The 21,206-nt window shown below is 47.2% G+C and overlaps 1 protein-coding gene across 1 annotated transcript in view; it reads right to left on the minus strand.

The window, feature by feature from the left end:
* The window catches only part of Gnptab (N-acetylglucosamine-1-phosphate transferase subunits alpha and beta), a 60,006-nt gene that overhangs the window by 11,072 nt on the left and 27,728 nt on the right, over nucleotides 1–21,206 (minus strand). Inside the window, exons 4-12 of the mRNA XM_005358206.2 lie at nucleotides 20,833–20,874; nucleotides 18,921–19,126; nucleotides 13,872–13,936; nucleotides 13,415–13,549; nucleotides 4,675–4,836; nucleotides 3,093–3,272; nucleotides 2,728–2,898; nucleotides 1,298–1,421; nucleotides 44–247 (exon numbers count right to left, since the gene is read on the minus strand). Of these exons, the coding sequence (XP_005358263.1) occupies nucleotides 44–247; nucleotides 1,298–1,421; nucleotides 2,728–2,898; nucleotides 3,093–3,272; nucleotides 4,675–4,836; nucleotides 13,415–13,549; nucleotides 13,872–13,936; nucleotides 18,921–19,126; nucleotides 20,833–20,874 (1,289 nt within the window). The remainder of the gene's footprint in view (nucleotides 1–43; nucleotides 248–1,297; nucleotides 1,422–2,727; nucleotides 2,899–3,092; nucleotides 3,273–4,674; nucleotides 4,837–13,414; nucleotides 13,550–13,871; nucleotides 13,937–18,920; nucleotides 19,127–20,832; nucleotides 20,875–21,206) is intronic.

The raw sequence follows: 21,206 nt of genomic DNA on the forward strand, positions 1-21,206 counted from the left end.
AGTTAGCTCCTTGTTCCTAACGTTTCCACGGCAATAAACATACCTTGTCCACAGTCACCAGCATCAAACCCACAGGACAAGACGTTGCAGGCTTGGTCACAGAACTTATCGGCGAGCCAGGAGTTTGCACACCCTTGGTTGCAGTAAGAGACACTGTTGATTCCTCCACCAAACTGCCAGGGCTGTCCGACGCCAATATTCCCGGTACCCACACCTCCTGCAACAAAGCGACTCCCTCCGCTGTTACCTGTAGAGGGAGGAGGAAGGGAAGAGTCTTTACTGGGCTCACAACTGTGAAAGAAGACGGCTCATCATTTCTTACTAATGTTGCAAGATTGATGCATGGGTTGCAGCTACAGAGGCTCGTCCCATTCTTTAACGGGAGACTCCCTGTGCCTTAAGGGAAGGGAGTTTACTGAGTACAGACAGTGGATTAAGACGGGAGAGCACAGCTGGAGAAGGGAAAGAAATTATCCCAAGGACCATGGCTCAGAATTCCCCAAACCAGGTCCAGACACAGGCAATAACATCTCCAGTGTTAAATGTTTTGCTAGGTCTACTTTATACACCCGCATCCTCTCCCTGCTGCTGCCTACGTTTTACAAAAGGGCACCTGACAGAGAAGACTAAACTCGGCTTTGACGCTTCGCTTCCTCTAATACTCAACACGTTTCCAAACCCGTTTCTGCGTCCAGAGCACCAGGACGAGGACATCTGCGCACACTCTTTCTCAGAGCAACCACCCTGCCAGATCAAGAGGGTAATGAAGGTTGCAGAACCTTTATGAACTGAAAAATAGTAAGTAAATATATTTTCAAAAGTGCCAACATTGAGTCCAAAGGAGAATGGGGGGGGGGCATTTGGCGGGGTGGTTGCTCTGAGAAAGAGTGTGCACAGATGTCCTCATCTTGGTGCTCTGGATGCAGAAGCAGGCTTGGATAAGCATGGTTTGTTCTGCAACTGTGATCATTTTACACTCTCCTACAGTTCCCCACCGAAAGCTCCTGCCATGGAGTCCTGCAGACCCAACTGGAACAACAATCCTTAGGTTTACATAATCAAGGGTATTCTAGCTACTTCAAGTAATGACAGAAGACGCTTTCTAGTGCAGAGCCTACATCAGAGAAATGGATCCATTACTGAATACCACGAATCAACTAGGCCACAAGGTAACACCGACCAGGGATCTCTGGATTCGGGAACGTTTCAGCGTGTGATGTAAGCAGTCAACGGCACACACACGTTCTCAAGGGATGAGGATGAGGACACGAACAAACTGCGTAGAGCACGTCCTTACCGGAGCAGTCGCCGCCATCCCAGTCACAGGCTGAATTGTTACAGGCCTTGTCACAGTAGCCGTCTTTAATCCAGGAGCCCGGGCAGCCCTCGGCACAGTTGGGCACAGGCCACGTCAAATACACCTGCGACAAGATCAGAGATGATACAACAGTTTCCGATGCTTTTTACTCTCGGATTAAAACACCTTTAGAAAAAACGCTGGACTTCCAAAGTCTCCCAAACACTGGCTGACAGTGGGAATTGCCTTTGGCTGGACAGTGCCCACGGCAGAGCTAAACCTGCTGACAGTGGGCACTGCCTTCAGCTGGCCAACGTCCACGGCAGGACTAAACCTGCTCATAGTGGGCATTGCCTCTGGCTGGCCAATGACCACGGTAGAGCTAACCTTGCTGACCGTGGGCACCGCCTTTGGCTGGCCAATGCCCACGGCAGAGTTTAACCTGCTGAGCACAGTTCTTCCTCCCCACTTGCTTCAGAGAACAAGGGCTTGGCTCATGGATTAGTTTTAATAACACGCTCTTAAAATATTCTTCTAAATAAAATAGCCATGTGTCAGACTTAGATGTGAGGACTCGCTCTCTCCAGGACACTCACTCTAACCCAGTGATCTTCGGCGGCGTGACTGCCGCAAGGCTGAGGAAGGAGAAGGCAACACTGGCAGCCATTATCTCCACCCTAAGGCTGTGTTTAGGCAAATTAATTCCTGCAGCATTCCAGCTCCCTGAAGGCACTTTACAAATCGGCTAGAGAAAAACACGCCCCTCCTTTTTTAAAGTCACCCTTCCTTGCCACAGTACACTTACTCTCAATTAACAATTAATTTTTTAACTCTAAACTGAAACTAGAAGCTGCCAGATGTTATAGTTTGGCTCTATGATAGAGTAGTCTTCTAGTGTGTCTGACTTCCTGGGGCTGACCCCCAGCACAGAAAACAAACAAATCCAGTTCAATGGGACAGGCTCTCCAGCCCAGCTGTTCTAAAGCCTTCTGTGTCCTACGCCTCCCCACAACAGAGGGGCCACCGTACACGGAACTTCATCCCCTCCCCATCTGAAACACTTTAAGCTCATTTCGCCTGTTGGTCATTTTGCTGTCATGCCAGCCACAAATTTGTTGCAAAGTGGGTTTGCTGCAGTAGAAAGTCTAAGGGTCAAGGAGGAAAAGGGGGGGAGGGGTTCTGTTTATCTGAGACCAAAGGAGAGCGACATTCTGCTCTGCTGCAGTTTGCTTTCTGCTCAACCCAGACTTTCCTGAGCCTGGGAGTCACAGACGCAAAGTCGTTCACATTTGCGTAACGAAAAGTATACACAGACACCCGCGGCGACGTACTTCACATTTGCATATAGAAATGTACACACAGATACCGGAGTGGATTTCCTCAACTGCTGGGGACCGTCCAGCTGGGCGCCCGCCTGTCTTAACGCTCACCTTTTGGCCTTTGGAGTGACTGTAGAAATCGTCGGGCCAAACGTCCTTCCCAAACATGACGTCGTCGTTTAGATAGATGAACTTCTGGGACAGCCCCTCAATGCGGTGGATATGACTTTCAATGGCAGGGGAACTGAAAGTGGGCAGGTGGCTCAGATTTCGGAAAATGTCCTGGAACAGAAAGCACAGAAAGGTAGACAGAAGCCGCGCTGAGCGGGCAGGCTGGGCACTTAGAATGGGGAAAGGGAGGAGCTGTGCCAATTCAATGAAAGGTGGCGGTGGAGGCAGAGAAGCCCAGATCACTGTACCACACGGAAGGCACAGAGAGAAGACCACAGCCTGGTGATGTCTGCAGAGTCACGCACCTGGTGGGTGACTATTGTCACCCGAGGGTTGTCGAGGTTCAGCCAGGATGGAATCTGCCCGTTGGTGACTATGAAGACATTCCGAACCCACGGCGCATGCCTCTCGATAGACCGCAAAGAGTACCTCAGCTCTTCGTTATCTTCGAAGCGGCTGGCGGACACATCTTCATCCTGCTTGGACTGGGAGGTCGGGGAGACATCGTCCGGCACATAAAGACATGAAGTATCTACGCTAAACCCCAGCTCTTCCTTCTCGTCTTTACCCTCTGCCTGCTCTGCTCTAAGGGGGAATATCTTTATCGCAACTTGACTCAAGCCAGCGTTATCTAAGAGGAGGGAACCTCAGCTAAGACAATGCCACCATAAGATCAGGTTGCAGGCAAGAGTGTTGGGGCATTTTCTCATCAGTGATGTGTGGGGAGGGCCCAGCCCTCTGTGGGTGGCTCCATCCCTGAGCTGGTGGTCCTGAAGTCTATAACAGAGCAGGCTGAGCAAACCTGGGGAACAAGCCAGTAAGCAGCACCTCTACGGTCTGTGCATCAGCCCCTGCCTCCAGGTTCTATCCTGTCTGAGTTCCTGTCCTGACTTCTTTTGATGAACAACGGTGATGTGGAAGTATAAGCCAAACAAGCCCTTTCTTCCCCAACTTGCCTTGGTCATGGTGTTCGTCACAGCAAAAGAAATCCTAACTAGGAGAGGGGCTTTGGCTACCCTTTAAATTCAAGTGAGTGTGAGCAGGGTGTGTGTGTGTGTGTGTGTGTGAGAGAGAGAGAGAGAGAGAGAGAGAGAGAGAGAGAGAGAGAGAGAGAGATCGATCTTCTCTTTATTATACTTTACATAAAGGATCTTAGATCCAATTGGTCTTCAGGCCTGGTGCTCACTACGTAGACCAGGCTAGCCTCAAATTCACAGAAATTTGCCTGGTTCTGCTCTGGAGTGCTGGGATTAAAGGCATGTGCCATCAAGCCTGACCAAAGCTTTATTTGATTTTTATTGACATTTATGAGTGAGGGACTGAGTGTATGTGTTTGTGGGTGCCCTTCGAGGCCAGAGAAGAGGTGAGATCCTTTGAAGCTAGAGTTATAGGAGGTTATAAGCTGTCCGATGTGGGAGCGAAAAGCCAAATTTTGATCCCCCGAAAGAACAGCAAGTACTCTTGACAGCCATCTCTCTAGCCTTGTTCTTTTCAATAAGTATCAAACCAATGGCAGACAAGGGAAGTTTGGAAGAGTCTAAGGAGATCCTCAGTCAGTCCTCCTCCTCCTACTACTAAACCAACATCTAGATCTTTAACACTCAGCCCACCGCTCTCCAGTTGAGCTATTCTGACAAAGGCACACATTCTGAATTCCTGACCTGAGCTGCAGGGGTCCAGACCCTTTCCCTGGCTGTAGGGGTCCACGCCCCTTCCCCGGCTGCAGGGGTCTACAGTCATTCCCGAGCTATAGAGGTCTATACCCCTTCCCCGGCTGCAGGGGTCTAGTCATTCCCGAGCTATAGAGGTCTATACCCCTTCCCCTGCTGCAGGGGACTCCCCCCTTCCTGGGCTGTAGAGGTCTAGAAGTCTATCTACAGCCCTCACCTGGCTGATGGCACTCAGGTCCCACAACAGATACGCGGGGCTGATGGTCAGCTCTTTCCCGTTGATAGTCATGTTCTTCTTAGTTTGCTTGTTTAGCTCCTGGAACCCTTTGGGGTTGTTCAGTTTCAGAAGAGCGACGCTGGCCTCCGAGTACAACTGCAGCTGGTAGACAAGAGATACACATGGGCGCCCTGGACCTCAGGGAATAAACACAGATTTACCTTTCTTTTTTTTTTTTTTTTCTTTTGGAGACAGAGTTTCAGGGTGTGGAATGACCTTAAACTCGTGGCAATCCTTCTGCCTCAGTTTTCCAAGTGCTGAGATTACAGGTGCGAGCCATCATGACCAGCTGTTTAACTTCCAATCTTGAAATGTAAAGACAGTATCGCAGGCCAAAAGTGCTCACCAGATGACTGTGACCGAACCTCTGTTAACAGGAGTGGGAGACAGCATGACCAGGGCACCTTGGGCATCATCTGACAGCTGTAGCCACTCAACCTCACGGGAGACTCTACATCTCCTGAGATGTCAGGCTCTTTTTACAAAATCCCCCCAACTCTCAGAGATGGCTTAAATGATTTTTTATGATCTTCATTTTAAAAACTATATAGTGGACATGGTGACACAGGCCTTTAATCCCAGCAATCCGGAGGCAGAGGCAGATGGATCTCTGTGAGTTCAAGGCCAGCCTGGTCTACAGACCAGGTCAGCTAGGACAGTTACATAGGGAAACCCTGTCAAGGACTCAGCTCTCCCTGCTGTCAATCTGCCTCTGTGTGCCAGCAGACTGGGAAGCAGACACCTAGGCACGTCCCCACCTGTCCCCGTAAGACTCCTTGCCCCTTTCTTCCCATTCCCTGGTTCCTGCAGGACCTCTTAAGGGCCCCCTAGGGTGGGAAATCCCATGGCTCTAGAATAAACAGTAATTTAATATTACAATTTAATTTGAAACTTAGTGAGAAAAATGTCTGCATCGTAATCTCTTCTATCAACATTGTTTTTACCTTGGAAATTATTTTGAAGCCTCTTGGACATTTTAAAAGTTTACAGTTTTTTTAAAAAATGCTTTAGGATAAATTTAAAATCCAGTCAATGACCTGAGGCTAATACACATCGCTGGCATGACCAGCACGTCCAAATGCGATCCTTAATTTCTAACTCAGAACGAGCATCATTTGTCATTAGTGGTGGATTTATGCTAGCATTTTTTTCCTGCTTTTTCCTAGGTGCTGTTCACCAGGGAACGCCAATTGCACAGACTCTAAACAGACTCTAAATAAGAAGGCTGCTACAAATACACTGTGTTAAAAAAAAAAACCAACAAAGTCAAACTGTCTCAGCATGTTTACACAAGACACTTTCTCTTCAGGATGGTACTGAGGAATGAACCCAGATTCTCATGTGTGCCAGGGAAGTATTCTGCTACTATATACGAGCCCTTTTACTTTTTATTTTGAGACAGGATCTTGCTGAGGTGCCCGGACAGACCTTGAATTTGCAATCCTCCTACCCCAGCCTAGAAGGCAGATTCCAAGTCTGCGCTGTATTTTATTGGTAATCATAGCACCGCCACTACAAGGTCCACCAGTGACTGGGCATGTGATGTGCAGCAGACACTGCCTCGAGCAGTTACTGCGCAGGGTTAAAGTGTAAACGCAGACCTGCCCTGCTCTGGGCCTGAGCGCCATCCCTCCAGGCTTCCGTTGCTATGGCAGCAAGGGGTGCAGGGACGATGACAGCTCCGCAGGCACCTGTACTCAAGCAGCCCGGGGATCACCAGCCAGTGTCGGAACGAGAAAACCATCCACGCTGGCTGGAGAACAAAGCAGGAACCGGGCTGTTGCCAGGTGCTGTGTGTCACTAGGTCCTGCACGGCTCCTACAGAGTCCCAGGGCACAGAGCAGCCCAGCTAACCACCCCTGAAAGGCCGGGGCTTTCCATTCCGAGGCAAACAAAACACATTCCCACCCCCCCCTTTTTTTTTCTTTTTACTGTTTCCTGATAAGTATAAATGTCTGTTGCTGTATTACTGGCAAGAGAATAAACTGGGCTAAGTATGTATACAGTCTAAGTGGATTGCTTGATCCTCGTGTGTGAGGTTCTGGCCTTCAACCTAGCATTATCAATTTCAAAAAAAAGATGTTTCAGAGATTAAGCTTGAGAATTCTAATAAGAAATTCAAAGATTCACATCATTATTTAAAAATGACATCTAATTTTATTTCATGATTTGAACGGCCTTTAATTAGGTAAGAAGTGCAACAAGAAAAATCACTCTTAAATAAAAATTATACTCTAATAATTTAATTTTTTATCTTATATATGTATTTTTGTGGGAGGACAAGGCAGGCATGCCACTGTTCAGGTATAGAAGTCAGAGGACAACTTGCAGGAGCCTTTGCCTTTCTGCATATGGGTGGACGGGACTGAATGCGGTCAGATCTGGCCGCAAGCATCTTTGCCCACTAAGGCATCTCGTCGGTCCCTACCAGCAGCTGCCCAGGACTGATTTCTAACTATACCACTGAAAATCAGAAATAGGTTTTCTCATGGCCACCACACAATAGCTGAAAGAGATAAAAAGCAAGGAACTTGACATACGTGGATCTAATCTACATGGGGAGTAGAAAAAGACAAGATCTCCTGAGTAAATTGGGAGCATGGGGACCATAGGAAAGGGAGGGGGGAGGAAGGCAGGGGAGCAGAGAAAAATGTATAGCTCAATAAAATCAATTTTTAAAAAAGCAAGGAACTTCAAAGGACAGATTTTTCTGCCTCTATAAGGGGCAGTCGCAAGGAGCATGAAGTATCCTTTGCTGTCCACTAGGTGGCAACCCAAACCTGCAACCCTATTAGCTATTAGAGTATTAGAAGCTGCTTCTGCTGGAAAAGGATTTGAGATGTGCCTTGATCCTGGTATACATGTATACATACATACACACATACAAGCACACATGCACACATACACACGTACATACACACATTTTTTTTTTTGCAGCAAATGTCATTTGTAGCTGGAGGCTGGTCTCTAGTAAGCCTGAGTAGCTGTGGTTTCTGCTGAAGCACTGAGTTCTTGGTTAGAACTCCTGCTCTTTTTGCAGCCATTTCTGAGGAGATGGGAACTTAGGTTGGTCTGTGTGCCCAACCCCCGGCCTCTGATATACTATGCTGGCATTCAACCCACTGGCCTACATCCCCAGCTTCAAACATTCTGAAATACCCCTAGACATGTTTCTACCAGAAAGTCGAAGTCTTAGCATAGAAAAAACAAAACAAAACAGAAAACTCTGATTCTTAAGTATCAACCACATCCAGAATGTAATTATTTATGACCACCTTAATAGTATGAAATTTGCATTTACCTTTGATAAATGGAAAAATTACATGAATACCAAAGAATTATTTGAAAATGAAACTCCTGGGCTGGAAAGATGTCTCAATGGATGATGGATGGCACCTGCTACCAAGCATACATGATTGATTCCCAGGACCCACACAGTGGACAGAACTGACTCCTGAAGTTGTCCTGTGACCTCCAATATAAGTGTAAATACATACACACATACATAAGTGTAAATACATACATACACACATACATACATACACAAGTGTAAATACATACACACATACACACAATGTAAGTGTAAATACATACATACACATAAGTGTAAATACATACATACACACAATATAAGTGTAAATACATACACACACATAAGTGTAAATACATACATACACACATACACACAATATAAGTGTAAATACATACATACACACATACATACATACACACAATATAAGTGTAAATAACAAAAATTTTCCTTATAATTTATTATCAGTAAATGGGCACCGATTTCCTATACTATATACCTAGAGTCATTTAAAATTTCTCAAGCCACAGGGGTTGTGGTGAGAGGGCAAAGTTAGAGGCCCTGGCCCTGCTAAACATCCTAGGAGCGCCTGTATTGGGGCATGACCGCCAATACGGAGAGCAAGCAAACCTGTTCTAGGAAGGAGAATGGCAAATCCTAAAGGACGGCAGGGGCTTCCCTCTAAGACAAAATCCCCAACAACATTTTAAAGACCTCAAAAACTCAGAAGTTGTAAGTTGGTTTTAAATTTGGGTTGATTTGTGTGTTATTGAGAAGACTTCGGGATAAAAACACTGCTGCTACGGCTAACAGGGAACAAACCAAAAGGCGTTGGTCGGGGCTGCTAGGTTAGAAAATGCCCTAATGGTTGTTCCAAAGCTAAAGTTAGTTCCACAATCGCTGCTTCACCTGCTGACTAACTTTAGAAATAAAGAGGAAGGCCATGCACTGAAAGCCGAGTGAGGTATTTCCACGGAAGCCACTGAAAGTGTTAGTAATAATATGACATGGCCTTTATCTAAAAGGCTTGTGACCTAGGCCGGGCAATGGTGGCGCACGCCTTTAATCCCAGCACTCGGGAGGCAGAGGCAGGCGGATCCCTGTGAGTTCGAGACCAACCTGGTCTACAGAGCTAGTTCCATGACAGGCTCCAAAGCCTCAGAGAAACCCTGTCTCAAAAAACCAAAAAAAATAAAAATAAATAAATAAAATGCTTGTATTTCTTCATCATATTATCTTCATGCATATTATCTTCATGGTACTTTTTTTTTTGTTGTTATTTTTGTTTTTTGTTTTTCGAGACAGGGTTTCTCTGTGGCTTTGGAGCCTGTCCTGGAACTAGCTCTGTAGACCAGGCTGGTCTCGAACTCACAGAGAACCAAAGGGTTTTAGTGCTAAGAGTTGGTTTTTGTTGTTGTTTGACTTGGCCTGGAAATTGCTATGGAGACCAGGCTGGCCTCGAACTCACGACCATCTGCTTGTCTCTGCATCCAGAGTTCTGGGATTAAAGATGTGCTCCACTATGCCAGCGTCTATTTTGTTTCAGCCTCGCACAGCTGCACGCACCTTTAATCTTAGCACTCAAGAAGCAGAGGCGGGTGGACCTTAAGTTTGAGGCTTAGCCTGGTCTTGATAGTGAGTTCTAGGCTAGCTAGGGCTACATGGTGAGATCCTATCTCCAAAAAAAAAAAAAAAAAGAGTCCCAAATATTTACATATACATGTGATGAAACTATTTGGGGGATGAAACTCAAGTCTAAACATGAGATTCATGTTTCGTATATATCTTATGCACATAGCCAAATAGTTCTATACGTAAAACCAAGTGTCCTGTGAGGATGTAGAGCTAATCTTACACTGGTGGTGGCAGGTTGGTGTCAGAAACTTTAGGATTTTGGAGCATTTTAGACTCTGGATTTTGAGACTAGAGACGCTTCATGGAAAACATAACTTGTGGTGACCTTACGCGGGTCCGGAACAGAACTCTGAGTGGGGCGGAGTGCAGGTGACTCACTAAGCTGTCACACCTTGCCTGTGCCACCCTGCCATGAGATCATCTAGCCTTCAGCAAACCAGGGCCGTCTGCAAACTCCCAGGTGTCTCCCAACCACACAGACATCCAGCTGTGACCCATCTCCCCGAAGTTCTACAACCACTCAAAACACTGTCACCAGCAGAGACTTGGGTGTTCCAACACAAGAATCTTCCAGGAACCATTCTATTCAGATGCTAACTAGGCAACCCCATGGCAGGTCTGTCAAACACTCCCGCACTCCCCATAAGCTCTGTGACTCCTCGGCTTCACTTCCAGGGCACCACACACACCCACCTCCTCCCCCACAGCTTGCCAACACAGGACCCTGAGTGCCTCTGGGGTGTTGCTGGAACTCCTCCCCCACTGGTATCCCCATGGCCAGAGGCCCTTAAACAGGAGTGTCTTCCAGGACTGAACTGTTTTTCTTGCCTCTGGCTTCTTCCCGGGTAGCATCTACCACACCTGTCCCTACTCAGTGACTTAGAAATACACCAGATTGCCTTCTTCCTGCCTCTGGGATGAGGTCCAGCCATCTTGCCTCCCCTACCTCTGGCAATCATGCTTTCGAAACTCCCCAGACACACTATCTGCTCCCAGACTTCCGAGCCTCCAGCCCTTTGTTCAGGCTGTCTCCTCTGCACGCCCCTCCCAGCCCAAGAACAGCAGTTCTGCCCAGGGCCCAGCAGGCTGCAAAGCTTGTCTAACCCCCAGTGCACCTAAGGCCCACGCATTCTTGGGCACATTTTATACTTCTCTTTGGTAATGTGCATGCCCCAAGCAAACGCTTTGATTCCCCTGGTTCTCCCTGACATACCCCTCGACACACAGGGGGTATCTGATAAAAAAAAAAAAAAATCCAGGGTACTGGAGCCTGTGATAGGAAACTCAGTTCTCGGAAGACCCTAATAGAACTAGAGACAGAGCCCACAGGAAGACAGCGTGGAGACATGAGGTCAGATCCCTAGAACCCACGTTCAAGCTGGGCATGCCTACAATCCCAGCACTTGGTAGGGGGAAGGGAGACAGGCAGATTTCCTAAAGCTCACTGGTGGGGCAGCCTGGCCAACTGGTGAGGCTAAAGACTCAAGGAGAGACTCTTGCTCAAAAAAAAAATCAGGTGGAGAGTAACCAAGGAAGATGCCTGACATCAACCTCTGGCCTCCACACGTACCCACATCCACATGTGTGTGCACACATACACTCACACCAATGCACATACCTGTGCACACAAATACACACTTACCCGCACTCACACACCCACCCACAAACACACACATACACAAACACACACCCTCACATACATGGACCTGTGAACACACTCATACACTCACACACCTGTACACATTCTCTCTCCTCTCTCTCTCTGGAACAGGTATCACCCCCCTCAGTACACACAGATTTGAAGAACTAAACTCAAATGCCACCACATCTGACCTTCCTGGTTCTCAATTTCCCTGGCGACTCAAATGAGCACTGTACTTTCCATCTGCCTCCACACACCACACACCAGGCGGCCCAGGATTCCGCGGAGGTCCGCCACTGTTTGGAGCTGTCATCTTTATGAGCACACACCTCGACCACCAGGAAGCACATTGAATGTCGTCAGCACCGAGGAGCGGCCGCACAGAGCAGGGTGTTACACAGTCACACAAAAGCGTAAGAAGCAGAGTGGATTCCTAATTTCTTTTCGGGTTTGGATTCACGTGGACGACAGAAGTCGCTCTTCCCTCATGAGGAAGAGAGTCTGATCGTGAAGAGTGGGAAGGACGGATGCGCCTGTATCTGTCGTTCTGGAACCAGAAGCTAAGAAGCCAAATAAACTTCGGCTGAAACAAAAGCTAATCTATGGTTTTAACTGCTCAAATCAGTACTGAAAGTTCCGCGGGGGAAGGAGATATATCTATTTTAGAAATAACTGCAGATCAACCACAAATTCAGCCCCATATAGCTGAGCGCTGTTCCGTTCCATACAAGTGCTGCGTATTAGCCAATCGCACTGCTGGAACCCCCACTGTATTTCAAAGTACAATGAAGAAAAGCTACAAGGGGCCGGCCAGGCACAGAGGTGCCGCAGGGACAGTAAGTTTACAAGCTTAAAGACAGCCCAGTCTGCACAGCAAGTTGCAGGCCAGCCAGAATTACGTAGCGAGACCTGCCGCAAACAGAAATGAAGGGGAAGAAATAGGAGAAACAGAAAGATAAAGCTGGCTATGGGAAGATACAAAATAGAGACAAGGCCGGCGGCATCCTTATCACTGTTCTTATAACACAAAGCATCTAAACTGTAAGACCCAGCGAAGAGGAAAAAGGGAACTTGGGATGGGGTGACTAACGCAAGAATGGAGAAAACTTCCTTCCTCCCTGCCCCATGACCCCCACCTTCTCCATCCCCCACAAACTTAAATGGCAAAAGGAGAGGAAGTGGGAAGGAAGGCAAGCTCAACCTACGGCAGAATCTCCCAAGTTCAAGAAGCAGATCCCTGCAGTTCCAGAGGCAAGGACTCTACTCCCTGACTAAGAGAGAGAGGCTCGTGTTTACCACCGGGAATACGTGGCGATAGCATGCCGAAAGAAAGGTCAACTTGAAAAAGCATGGACTGTGTCCTGAATCTACGCATGTTCAGGAAAAGGCCAGTCGAAGCTGAAGGGTAAGAATTATACACACGTCCTAAATTCATCAATGTCTGGATTTGCTGTTCATGAACCAGAGTTTCATATCATCCCACATTATCAATGCCTGAAATATAACCATATAACCCCTTTATGAATGAAAGCTTTCATAAATGTGCTCATTAGAGCTCTTACTACTTTTATGACTTTCCCCAACACACATACACCACATATTTTAAAATAATAATAATAATAATGAGCTGGGCAGTAATGGTGCACGCTTTCAATCCCAGCAAGCAGAAGGCAGGGGCAGGCAGATCTCTGTGAGTTTGAGGCCAGCCTGGTCTACAAAGCAAATTTCAGGACAGGCTCCAAAGCTACAGAGAAATCTTGTCTGAGAAAAAAAGAAAAAAAAGATAAATTATTAAAATAGTCATTTCAGAGCTGGGTTTGTATGCGCAAATATCAGCACTTGAGAGGCTGAGGCAGGAGGATTGCTACAATTTCAAAACCAATCTGCCCATGGAGTAAGATCTAGTCTCAAGCAAGAGAGGAAGGAACGAGGCTCCTCTGTGCAGATCTGCCTTTCTGACAGCGGACTGTGACAGGACAGACTCCATCTTTGCCTTGGCTACACTGTGAACTCACGCACAATGGATCACGAGGGAAGGGTTGGGCCGAGCGTGGACCGAGACGAGCCACGTCGGTGACCTTTCCTCTTCTTACCAGCTTTATTTTAGAGGAGAGGTTTTCCGGCAGTTTTGTCTTCAGCTGACTTGTCTCCTTGAATGTTGGTGGGAATCCACTCAGGAAGGCCAAGTCTTGCATCAGCACCAAGCCTGGGACTTCTTTGTCTGTAGTCTGAAATAAAAGGAAAAGGTTCAGCTCACCTTTCATCTCAGAGCTGGTGAAAACACGGCGGAGGAGCTGGTGCGCTTCCCCTGTGCTGGCTGAGCTTCAAGGTAAGAAGACACCGTAGCTGGACGCTCAGTGGCGCCAGGTTCTTAGGGAGCAAAGCGTGGCGGCTCAGGACTGCAATCCCAGCATTCCCAGGGGCAGGCAGGAAGATTGCAAGTCCAAGGCCAGATGGAACGACAGAGCAAGACCTAATGAAAGCAGCTTTATTGTTCATACTTTGATTCTGGTCGGATGCAGAAGTACAATCAGATTTAAAATGACATACCAAGTAGGCTCTCCAAACTGTCTGCTTGCTGCTTCCCTTAAATAGTCCGGCATAGGCATCTTCAACTACAAGAAACAATGCAAGAAACAAACATACGTTTAACAAACGCTTATCTAACTCTCCGGCAGAACACTACAACAGAGCATTTGGGGAGCTGTTAAAGCAGCATAACGCGTGGTTTCAAAAAAAAAAAAAAGAGACGATAAAATTAGCACATTCAACCAAGGAGGCATACTGTAAAGCGGTGTATAACTGAACATTAAAATCTGCACTGTCAAGAGATTTATGCAGGCGGCAGAAATGTGAGGTGGTTTGTGGAAAAACATAAACTGAAGCTGGACTCAGAGGAAGAAATGATGGGATGACAGGAAACTCACAGATGCAACAGCAAACCTGGTCCAGGTATTTGTTTAACTGTGCTAAACCTCTGGGAATGTCACGACCAGCAAATGAGAGTAGTCAGACAAGGGAAGGGGGCGTGAACAATAGCAGAGGTGTTGACAGAAAAGCAAGCAGCTGCCTTAGAGCCGCTATGCCCACAGGAGGCGACTTTCTCCGAGTCGGTGGGCACACAGCCACAAGAGAAGTAAGAAGAGGGGACAAGCGGCTCAGCGAAGGTACTGCTGACATCCGGAATGGAGGGAAACAGGAAGCTCGGGGTGCGGGCTCCCATTTGGATCTTCTGGAGGGACCTACAAATTACGGTCTGGGGAAGTCTCAAGCCAGTACCAACGGAGCTGGGGCTGGAGCTGTAGCTAGCGGGACAGCACCTGCGTAGGGCACACAGGGCCCTGGGAAGCAGTCTGAAAGGAAGGCAGGGAGCGGTGGGTAGCTCGCTCTTCCTTAACCCTCACGAGGCTTGGGTAAGAGGACTGTCAACAGTTCAATCCTAGCCTGCACACAGTGAACGGCACACCAGCCAGGGCCATCCACAGTAGCCTATTTCAAAAGGCCACCACCAGCAACAACCCCACCCCTAAGAACAGTATCCAGCATGGACATTAGGAATGACTGTGACTTCCAAACATATTTATCAGGTAACTGTCCCCATGGATTGTGGGTGATGTGCTGGTAAATAGGAAAATTCTAGTAGGTCTGATATGTGGGATAGAACATGCATGCAAGCCGGGCGGTGGTGGCGCACGCCTTTAATCCCAGTACTTGGGAGGCAGAGGCAGGCGGATCTCTGTGAGTTCGAGACCAGCCTGGTCTACAAGAGCTAGTTCCAGGACAGGCTCCAAAACCACAGAGAAACCCTGTCTCGAAAAAAAAAAAAAAAAATGCATGTAATCTCATCAAATCGTCACAACATTCTCACGCCACCTTCATGTTTATGAGACAAAGAGAGATCCCACACCAAAGTTGTGGAAGAAACCGGAGCTGGGCGGTGGTGGCACATGCCCAGCACTCAGAAGGCAGAAGCAGGTGGATCTCTGTGAGTTTGAGGCCAGCCTGGTCTCCAAAGGAAGTTCTAGGACAGGCTCCAAAGCTACACAGAAAAACCCTGTCTCAAAAAACAAACAACCAAAAAAAAAAAAAAAGAACTAGGAAGCATATTTGTGAACTGTGTGGACAAACTGACAGCGATGTTGTGTCCCAGCTAGTAGACTAAGGACTCAAAGGACTCAAATACCCAAAATACCGTCTTCTACAAGCAAAGGTAAAGTCTGTAACCAGGCACCACAAGCCAATTCTACAAACAACCATCACGGGAGGTATTCACCAAGGACTGAGGTCAGCCGACCTTCAAAACGGGCAGAATCCAAATGTTTCTCACCGTCCATGCACTGAGCCACGCTCACCCCTGTCTGGATTCCAACCATGTTTGTCCCTCCTGGGTTTGCACTCACTGCACACAGCTAACGGATTCCCATGGACCACAGTCAGACCAGCTCCAGTGATTCCCCCATCACACTGTGGGTCAAAGACTCTGGGTTCCATGTGGCTACCGTGACCCGCTCCCTCCCCGTTCTCTGGTCTCACCCTCTTTCGCTCACTCTGGCCTCCTGCTCCTCAAACACAGCAGCTATGTTCCTGTTCCTACTGCGGGGCTCTGCCCTAGCTACTCCAACTCCCCAATAGGCCTTTCTCCGGTTATTCATGTTGCTGGCACCCTAACCTTCTATATATTTCATTTAAAAAGAAAATCACCCCTTCTCGAAGCCTGTCCCCACCAATTTAGAAAGCTCACCCCCTACTGGAAGCCCGCCCCACCACTCAAACAAATGTTCACCCCCTTTCCTGACCGCCATTTCCTTTTCCACGCCAACCATCCGGTTTTTCTCTACTGTGTTCTTTTCTACCAAGTATGTAATTTACTTATTTGTTAATTATTTGCCAATTCAGGGCAGAGAATAAGGCCACCTGTTCGTGCGCCTTGTCTCTGTCACTGAGGACAGTACCTGGCATACTGTTAAGTGGGTGGGCCCGCTTTACCTGCAGAGCGAGCCACAGGAAGTACAAAGGTCATGCCCAGCTGACACATTGTTAAGTTTTTATGCTGATGATCATATACAGGGTGCACGCTAGACAAGGGCTCTACCCCCAAGCGATACCCATAGCCCAGTGAACATCCTGTAAGAACTAAGGGATCAAGAATGAAAGAAATACCCCACGGGGAAGGGATTCCACCCCCTAGCCACTGGACACACATTATACCTGTGTATAAAAGGAGAGAGAGCTGTTTGTTTGCAGTTTTGTTCTAAAGGCCCGTTTAGTTCGGAGGTAACGTGAATCGCCCTATAAAGGTGTCATTTCTCGTAAACGGAGGGGTGTTAGTGTGACAGGAAAAGCCACTTTGGAGTCCTGGGACCAGGCTGCAGGGTTGGGCTAGGTGACGGCTAGTTGCTCCTCTCATCTGAAGGGAAGGGAAGAAGCTTGCATTCAGAAAGCTCACAGTTTCCTTCGATCTAAAAATAACGTCAGAGCCGGGAGAAGCATTTTGGCATGTTCTGTGATTTAAGCCGGTGTGTGGCAAAGTTCTGTCTCAGTCAATAAATCACATGGGAAACCATAAATCCCTGTGTCATTTCGTATAAATTATGAGTTATAGCACAAACACCATGGAATTAGCAAAACAAAGATAAAAAGCATCATGGATGCCCTCGTTCTCCCACCGAGGAGATGGATGGGGAAGAACAGGAGATGGTGAAGAGGAGGCTGTGGCGTTAGCCATGGTCCACCACCTGTAGCGACCACTGGCAGCTGACGGAAGATGAGAGATTACAGGGAAGAGAATGAAGGGCACAGCCAGGCTGAACCTGCGACCCCAGGGACAGGAAGGAGCTCACATCCGTATGAAAAGCAAATTCATATCACTGAAGTAAGGTCTTCTAAGAGGCAGTGAACCAACAAGATCTGGATTTTCAGATTTACTCGCCAGCTAGGTGGAAAGCTTTACAGACAGATAGAACAACCGGGTGTCTGTGAAGGAACTGGAATGAACAGGGGAAGAAACTAAGACCCTTTCCTTTTTATTGGCAAAACAAAAGCAAATAATAGGATGAGGTTAGTTATTCGTTTACGAAGTAAGAAACAGGGAAGGGGCAAAGATGCTGCCAAAAAGCGAGCCTGAGACATGTGATATGGACAAAATACTCCCCATATCTTGGAAGGAAGGAGCCCAACAGCTTTCACAGTACCCACGTAAAATTCACAGCATCTCCAGGTAGAGAGGCCCGGTGCACAGGGTGACTGAGAGACCAGAGCTGGACACATATGTGGCCTTAGCGATCATGTCTCAGCACAGGGACAGATTCCAAGAGATACTGAGCCACCCAATGTCTTATAAACAGCAGATGGGGCTGCCTTGCAGTTCTGGAGGCCGGAAGGGCAAAGGCAGGGGCCAGAAGGGCAAGGGCCAGAAGGGCAAGGGCAGGAGCCAGAAGGGCAAGGGCAGGGTCTAGCAAGTTGATTCTTCCCAACTATAGTCAGAAGCATCTTGTCAACTTCCTGGGGGGCGGGGGCACAGAGCCTGCAGTATTATAAAAATATAATACTACTCATGAAGTCTGCAATGTTATAAAAATTCTACTCATGAAGTCTGCGATGTTATAAAAATTCTACTCATTAAGTCTTAACCTCCGCGCCCCCATCGTCTCCCAAAGGCGAAACCTCCTGTGCCATCCCACTGGGAGTTCAGATTTCACGGTGTGAAGCAGAAGGAAGACAAGCCATTTCTGAAGAGAGACCAGGAACGACGTTCCAGTGTGTTCTGTCCAAACTGTAGAACACGATCTCATCGAGCTATAGTGTTAAAATAACGAACAAACAACAACCACCACCACCAGCCTCCAGGATGACGTTACGCCAGGAGACGGAGGTGGAGGCATTTTCTGTACAGCAGACCGAAGATCCTCGGGGTACACAGCACAGGCAATGCTGTGCCCGCGGCCCTCTCCTGAGTTGGCAGGCGGCTCACAGGGCAACGCGACAATGGCTCTGGGGGTTTTCCCTGGACATCTTTAGTTCATAGGACAGTTCTTAAAAGCTGAACCACTGCTTCGTTCAGAATTCTGCTATTCTGAATATCGATGATAGCATGGTTTAAATATACACTCAGAGCTGGGCATAGCAACGTACCTTCGATCTCAGTGCCCAGGGAGCTGGGCACGGCAGCACACACCTTTGATTTCAGGAGGCAGAGACAGGTGGATCTCAGAATCTGAGGTCAATTGGGTCTATATAGTGAATTCCAGGACAGTCAGGGCTACATAAGAGACCCTGCCCCAACAATTAAACTTCCAATAATAATAATAATAATAATAATAATAATAATAATAACAACAACAACAACAACAACAACAACAACAACAACACACGGGCTGGAGAGATGGCTCAGCAGTCAAGAGCATTTGTTGCTCTATTGTAGGCTCAACTCCTAGGACCCACATGGCAGCTCACAACTCCCTAGAGCTCCATTTCCAGGGGATATAACAACCCTCTTTTGGCCTCCAGGGATGAAGAGGACAGACATGCATGCAGAAGACACACTCATACACACAAAATGATAAATCTTTTAAAAAAAAAAACATAGGAAAGAAATCTTACCATCCTTAGTACTGTCAAAAACAACAACGGACACATTAGTAGAAGGGTTTTTTGGTTTTGCAACGTTGAACATGTCGCTGGCGGCGTGGAAAGACGGATAAAGAGATGGCAGGTCTTTCAGGGTGCTGTTGGCTGGCAAGGGCGGGTCCAGAACAAGCATGGGCACCTTAATGCAGTGGGTCAGCAGACACTCCAACTGCTTCTCGCTGCACAGACAAGCACATCACCAAGGAAAAGCTTGAGGCCACTGCTAGATGGGGGCGGGGGTTAAAATCCTATAACCCATATCTATAAAATTCATACCATAAAAAATAAGTTCATCTCAAAAATGCTAAAATTGTTTTAGTAAGTATGGAATAAAAATAAGACACATTTTAAACATACAGTGTTCAAGCTTCTATTAATTATTATAAGAGTATACCACTCAAGTGTGATATCTCATACCTGATGGATAAGGTAAGAGAATCAATTATGAATTCTAGGTCAGTGAAATCGTGTCTCATACCTAAGTCAATTGAAGCCCCTTGTTAGCATACTTGGAAAGAGATTTTGGCTAACAGCATCATGCTACTGGACACAATTTACCCAGCCCAGTTAGAACAATATGAGCAACTCAGGACATCACACGATACAAATGACAAGGACAGCATGGTTCCAGTGTCACCACATAGGGGGCTTTCTGTCTGAATAAAAGACACCCCTTTGGGGAACTGGATTGGGGGAGGGGGAGAGAAATGGGAGATGGTAGCGGGGAAGAGACAGAAATCTTTAATAAATAAATAAATGGGAAAAAAAGACACCCCTTTAAAGACTACCTGAGTAAAAGCCATAGTCACAGAACATGGCTAGAAAGCTCACAAAGTGGGACTCACAGATAGTGCAGTGGTGCGTAAAACCATTCAACCGTCTTAGCTAATAATCAAAGAAGTGCAAGAGAAAGCAACTGTCACCCCGTTTGTTCACTTAGCACCCCTCAAAAATGGTGACTGAGTGTTAATCCAAACACTAACTCTGTCCCTCTCAAATATACTTGGCCTCACAGCTCATAGAGTCACACTGCGGTACTACATACACACTATATACTTATAACACATATACATACACATATACTTATACCGTGCCTGCCCACTATACTGAGGTAGGAAGCATGAAAATACCGTGTTGACACAGGAGTTAAAAAGCAGGGCACCTTCAGCTACGGCTGACAGCTGTGAGCTGAGTGCAGCTGCACACTCCTACGACCCGGCACTTGAGCGAGAGGCAGCAGGAGCAGATCAAGGCATTCTCAGCTGCGCAGGGAGTGTGAAGGCTAGCTTGGGCTAGCTTCTTTCAAAAATTAAGAACAAGCAAAAGGAGACAGTAGAGGATCACCTCCACAGACAACCTCTTTAAAGTGGAAGAGAAGCTGTGAAGAAGTTTCTGCTTGTCCACCAGAGCGGTTTCATGAACTCATCAGAGCCCAGCATGATTGAAACCAATACACCTAGCGGGACCGATGTACCTGGTCCTTGTCAAAGTATATACAATCTGACAGCTTCCAAAGATAAGGAGAGATTACAAATGGAAAAATAGATGATGGGCACAAATTTTATAGGCAAAACACAGGGTACAATTAGTTTGAAGAGGCCAAGAGAACAACGCATCAAGACAGATAAATGAGTACGCTGGGCTTGCCAAAAACAAGCAGGATTTGGTTGGCTTGAACGCAAAAACCTGCGCGCTCACTCAGTCATGCTGTTTAGCACTGAAAATTCTCTTTAATGGATGCACTTAACTGGGGTGTCAAAAATAGCAGGGGTGGGGCTGAATACGGGCAAATACAAAACAAAACCGTCTGCACCCACAAGTGATGACTTGACGCTTCGTTTCCGGCCTTCGAGCTTTATTCCTGAGAAGAAACTAAAACCCTTACCTCTTCTTCGTTGGTTCTGTCGTGTTCTTCCCCAGGATTTCCCTAATAAAAAGCAAACACAGTCTGTGACATAGGCATCAGCTGGTGCTAGCCCAAGATGTGAACAAGGGAGAGTTAACAATGTTGCCTTTCTTGGTGACTTCACTGGAACCAATCTGCCAATAGGAAGGGTTACAATGCTCATGGCAGGGGGAAGGTGTTGACGTGTGTGGTGCAGAGGATGGCTAACTGGAAAGTACTGGGACATTTATAAAGAAATGAGTGGGGGGGGGCTGGAGAGATGGCTCAGCGGTTAAGAGCATTGCCTGCTCTTCCAAAGGTCCTGGGTTCAATTCCTGGCAACTACATGGTGGCTCACAACCATCTGGAATGAG

Source organism: Microtus ochrogaster, chromosome 24 (assembly GCF_000317375.1).
Source record: "Microtus ochrogaster isolate Prairie Vole_2 chromosome 24, MicOch1.0, whole genome shotgun sequence".
Lineage (NCBI taxonomy): Eukaryota > Metazoa > Chordata > Mammalia > Rodentia > Cricetidae > Microtus > Microtus ochrogaster.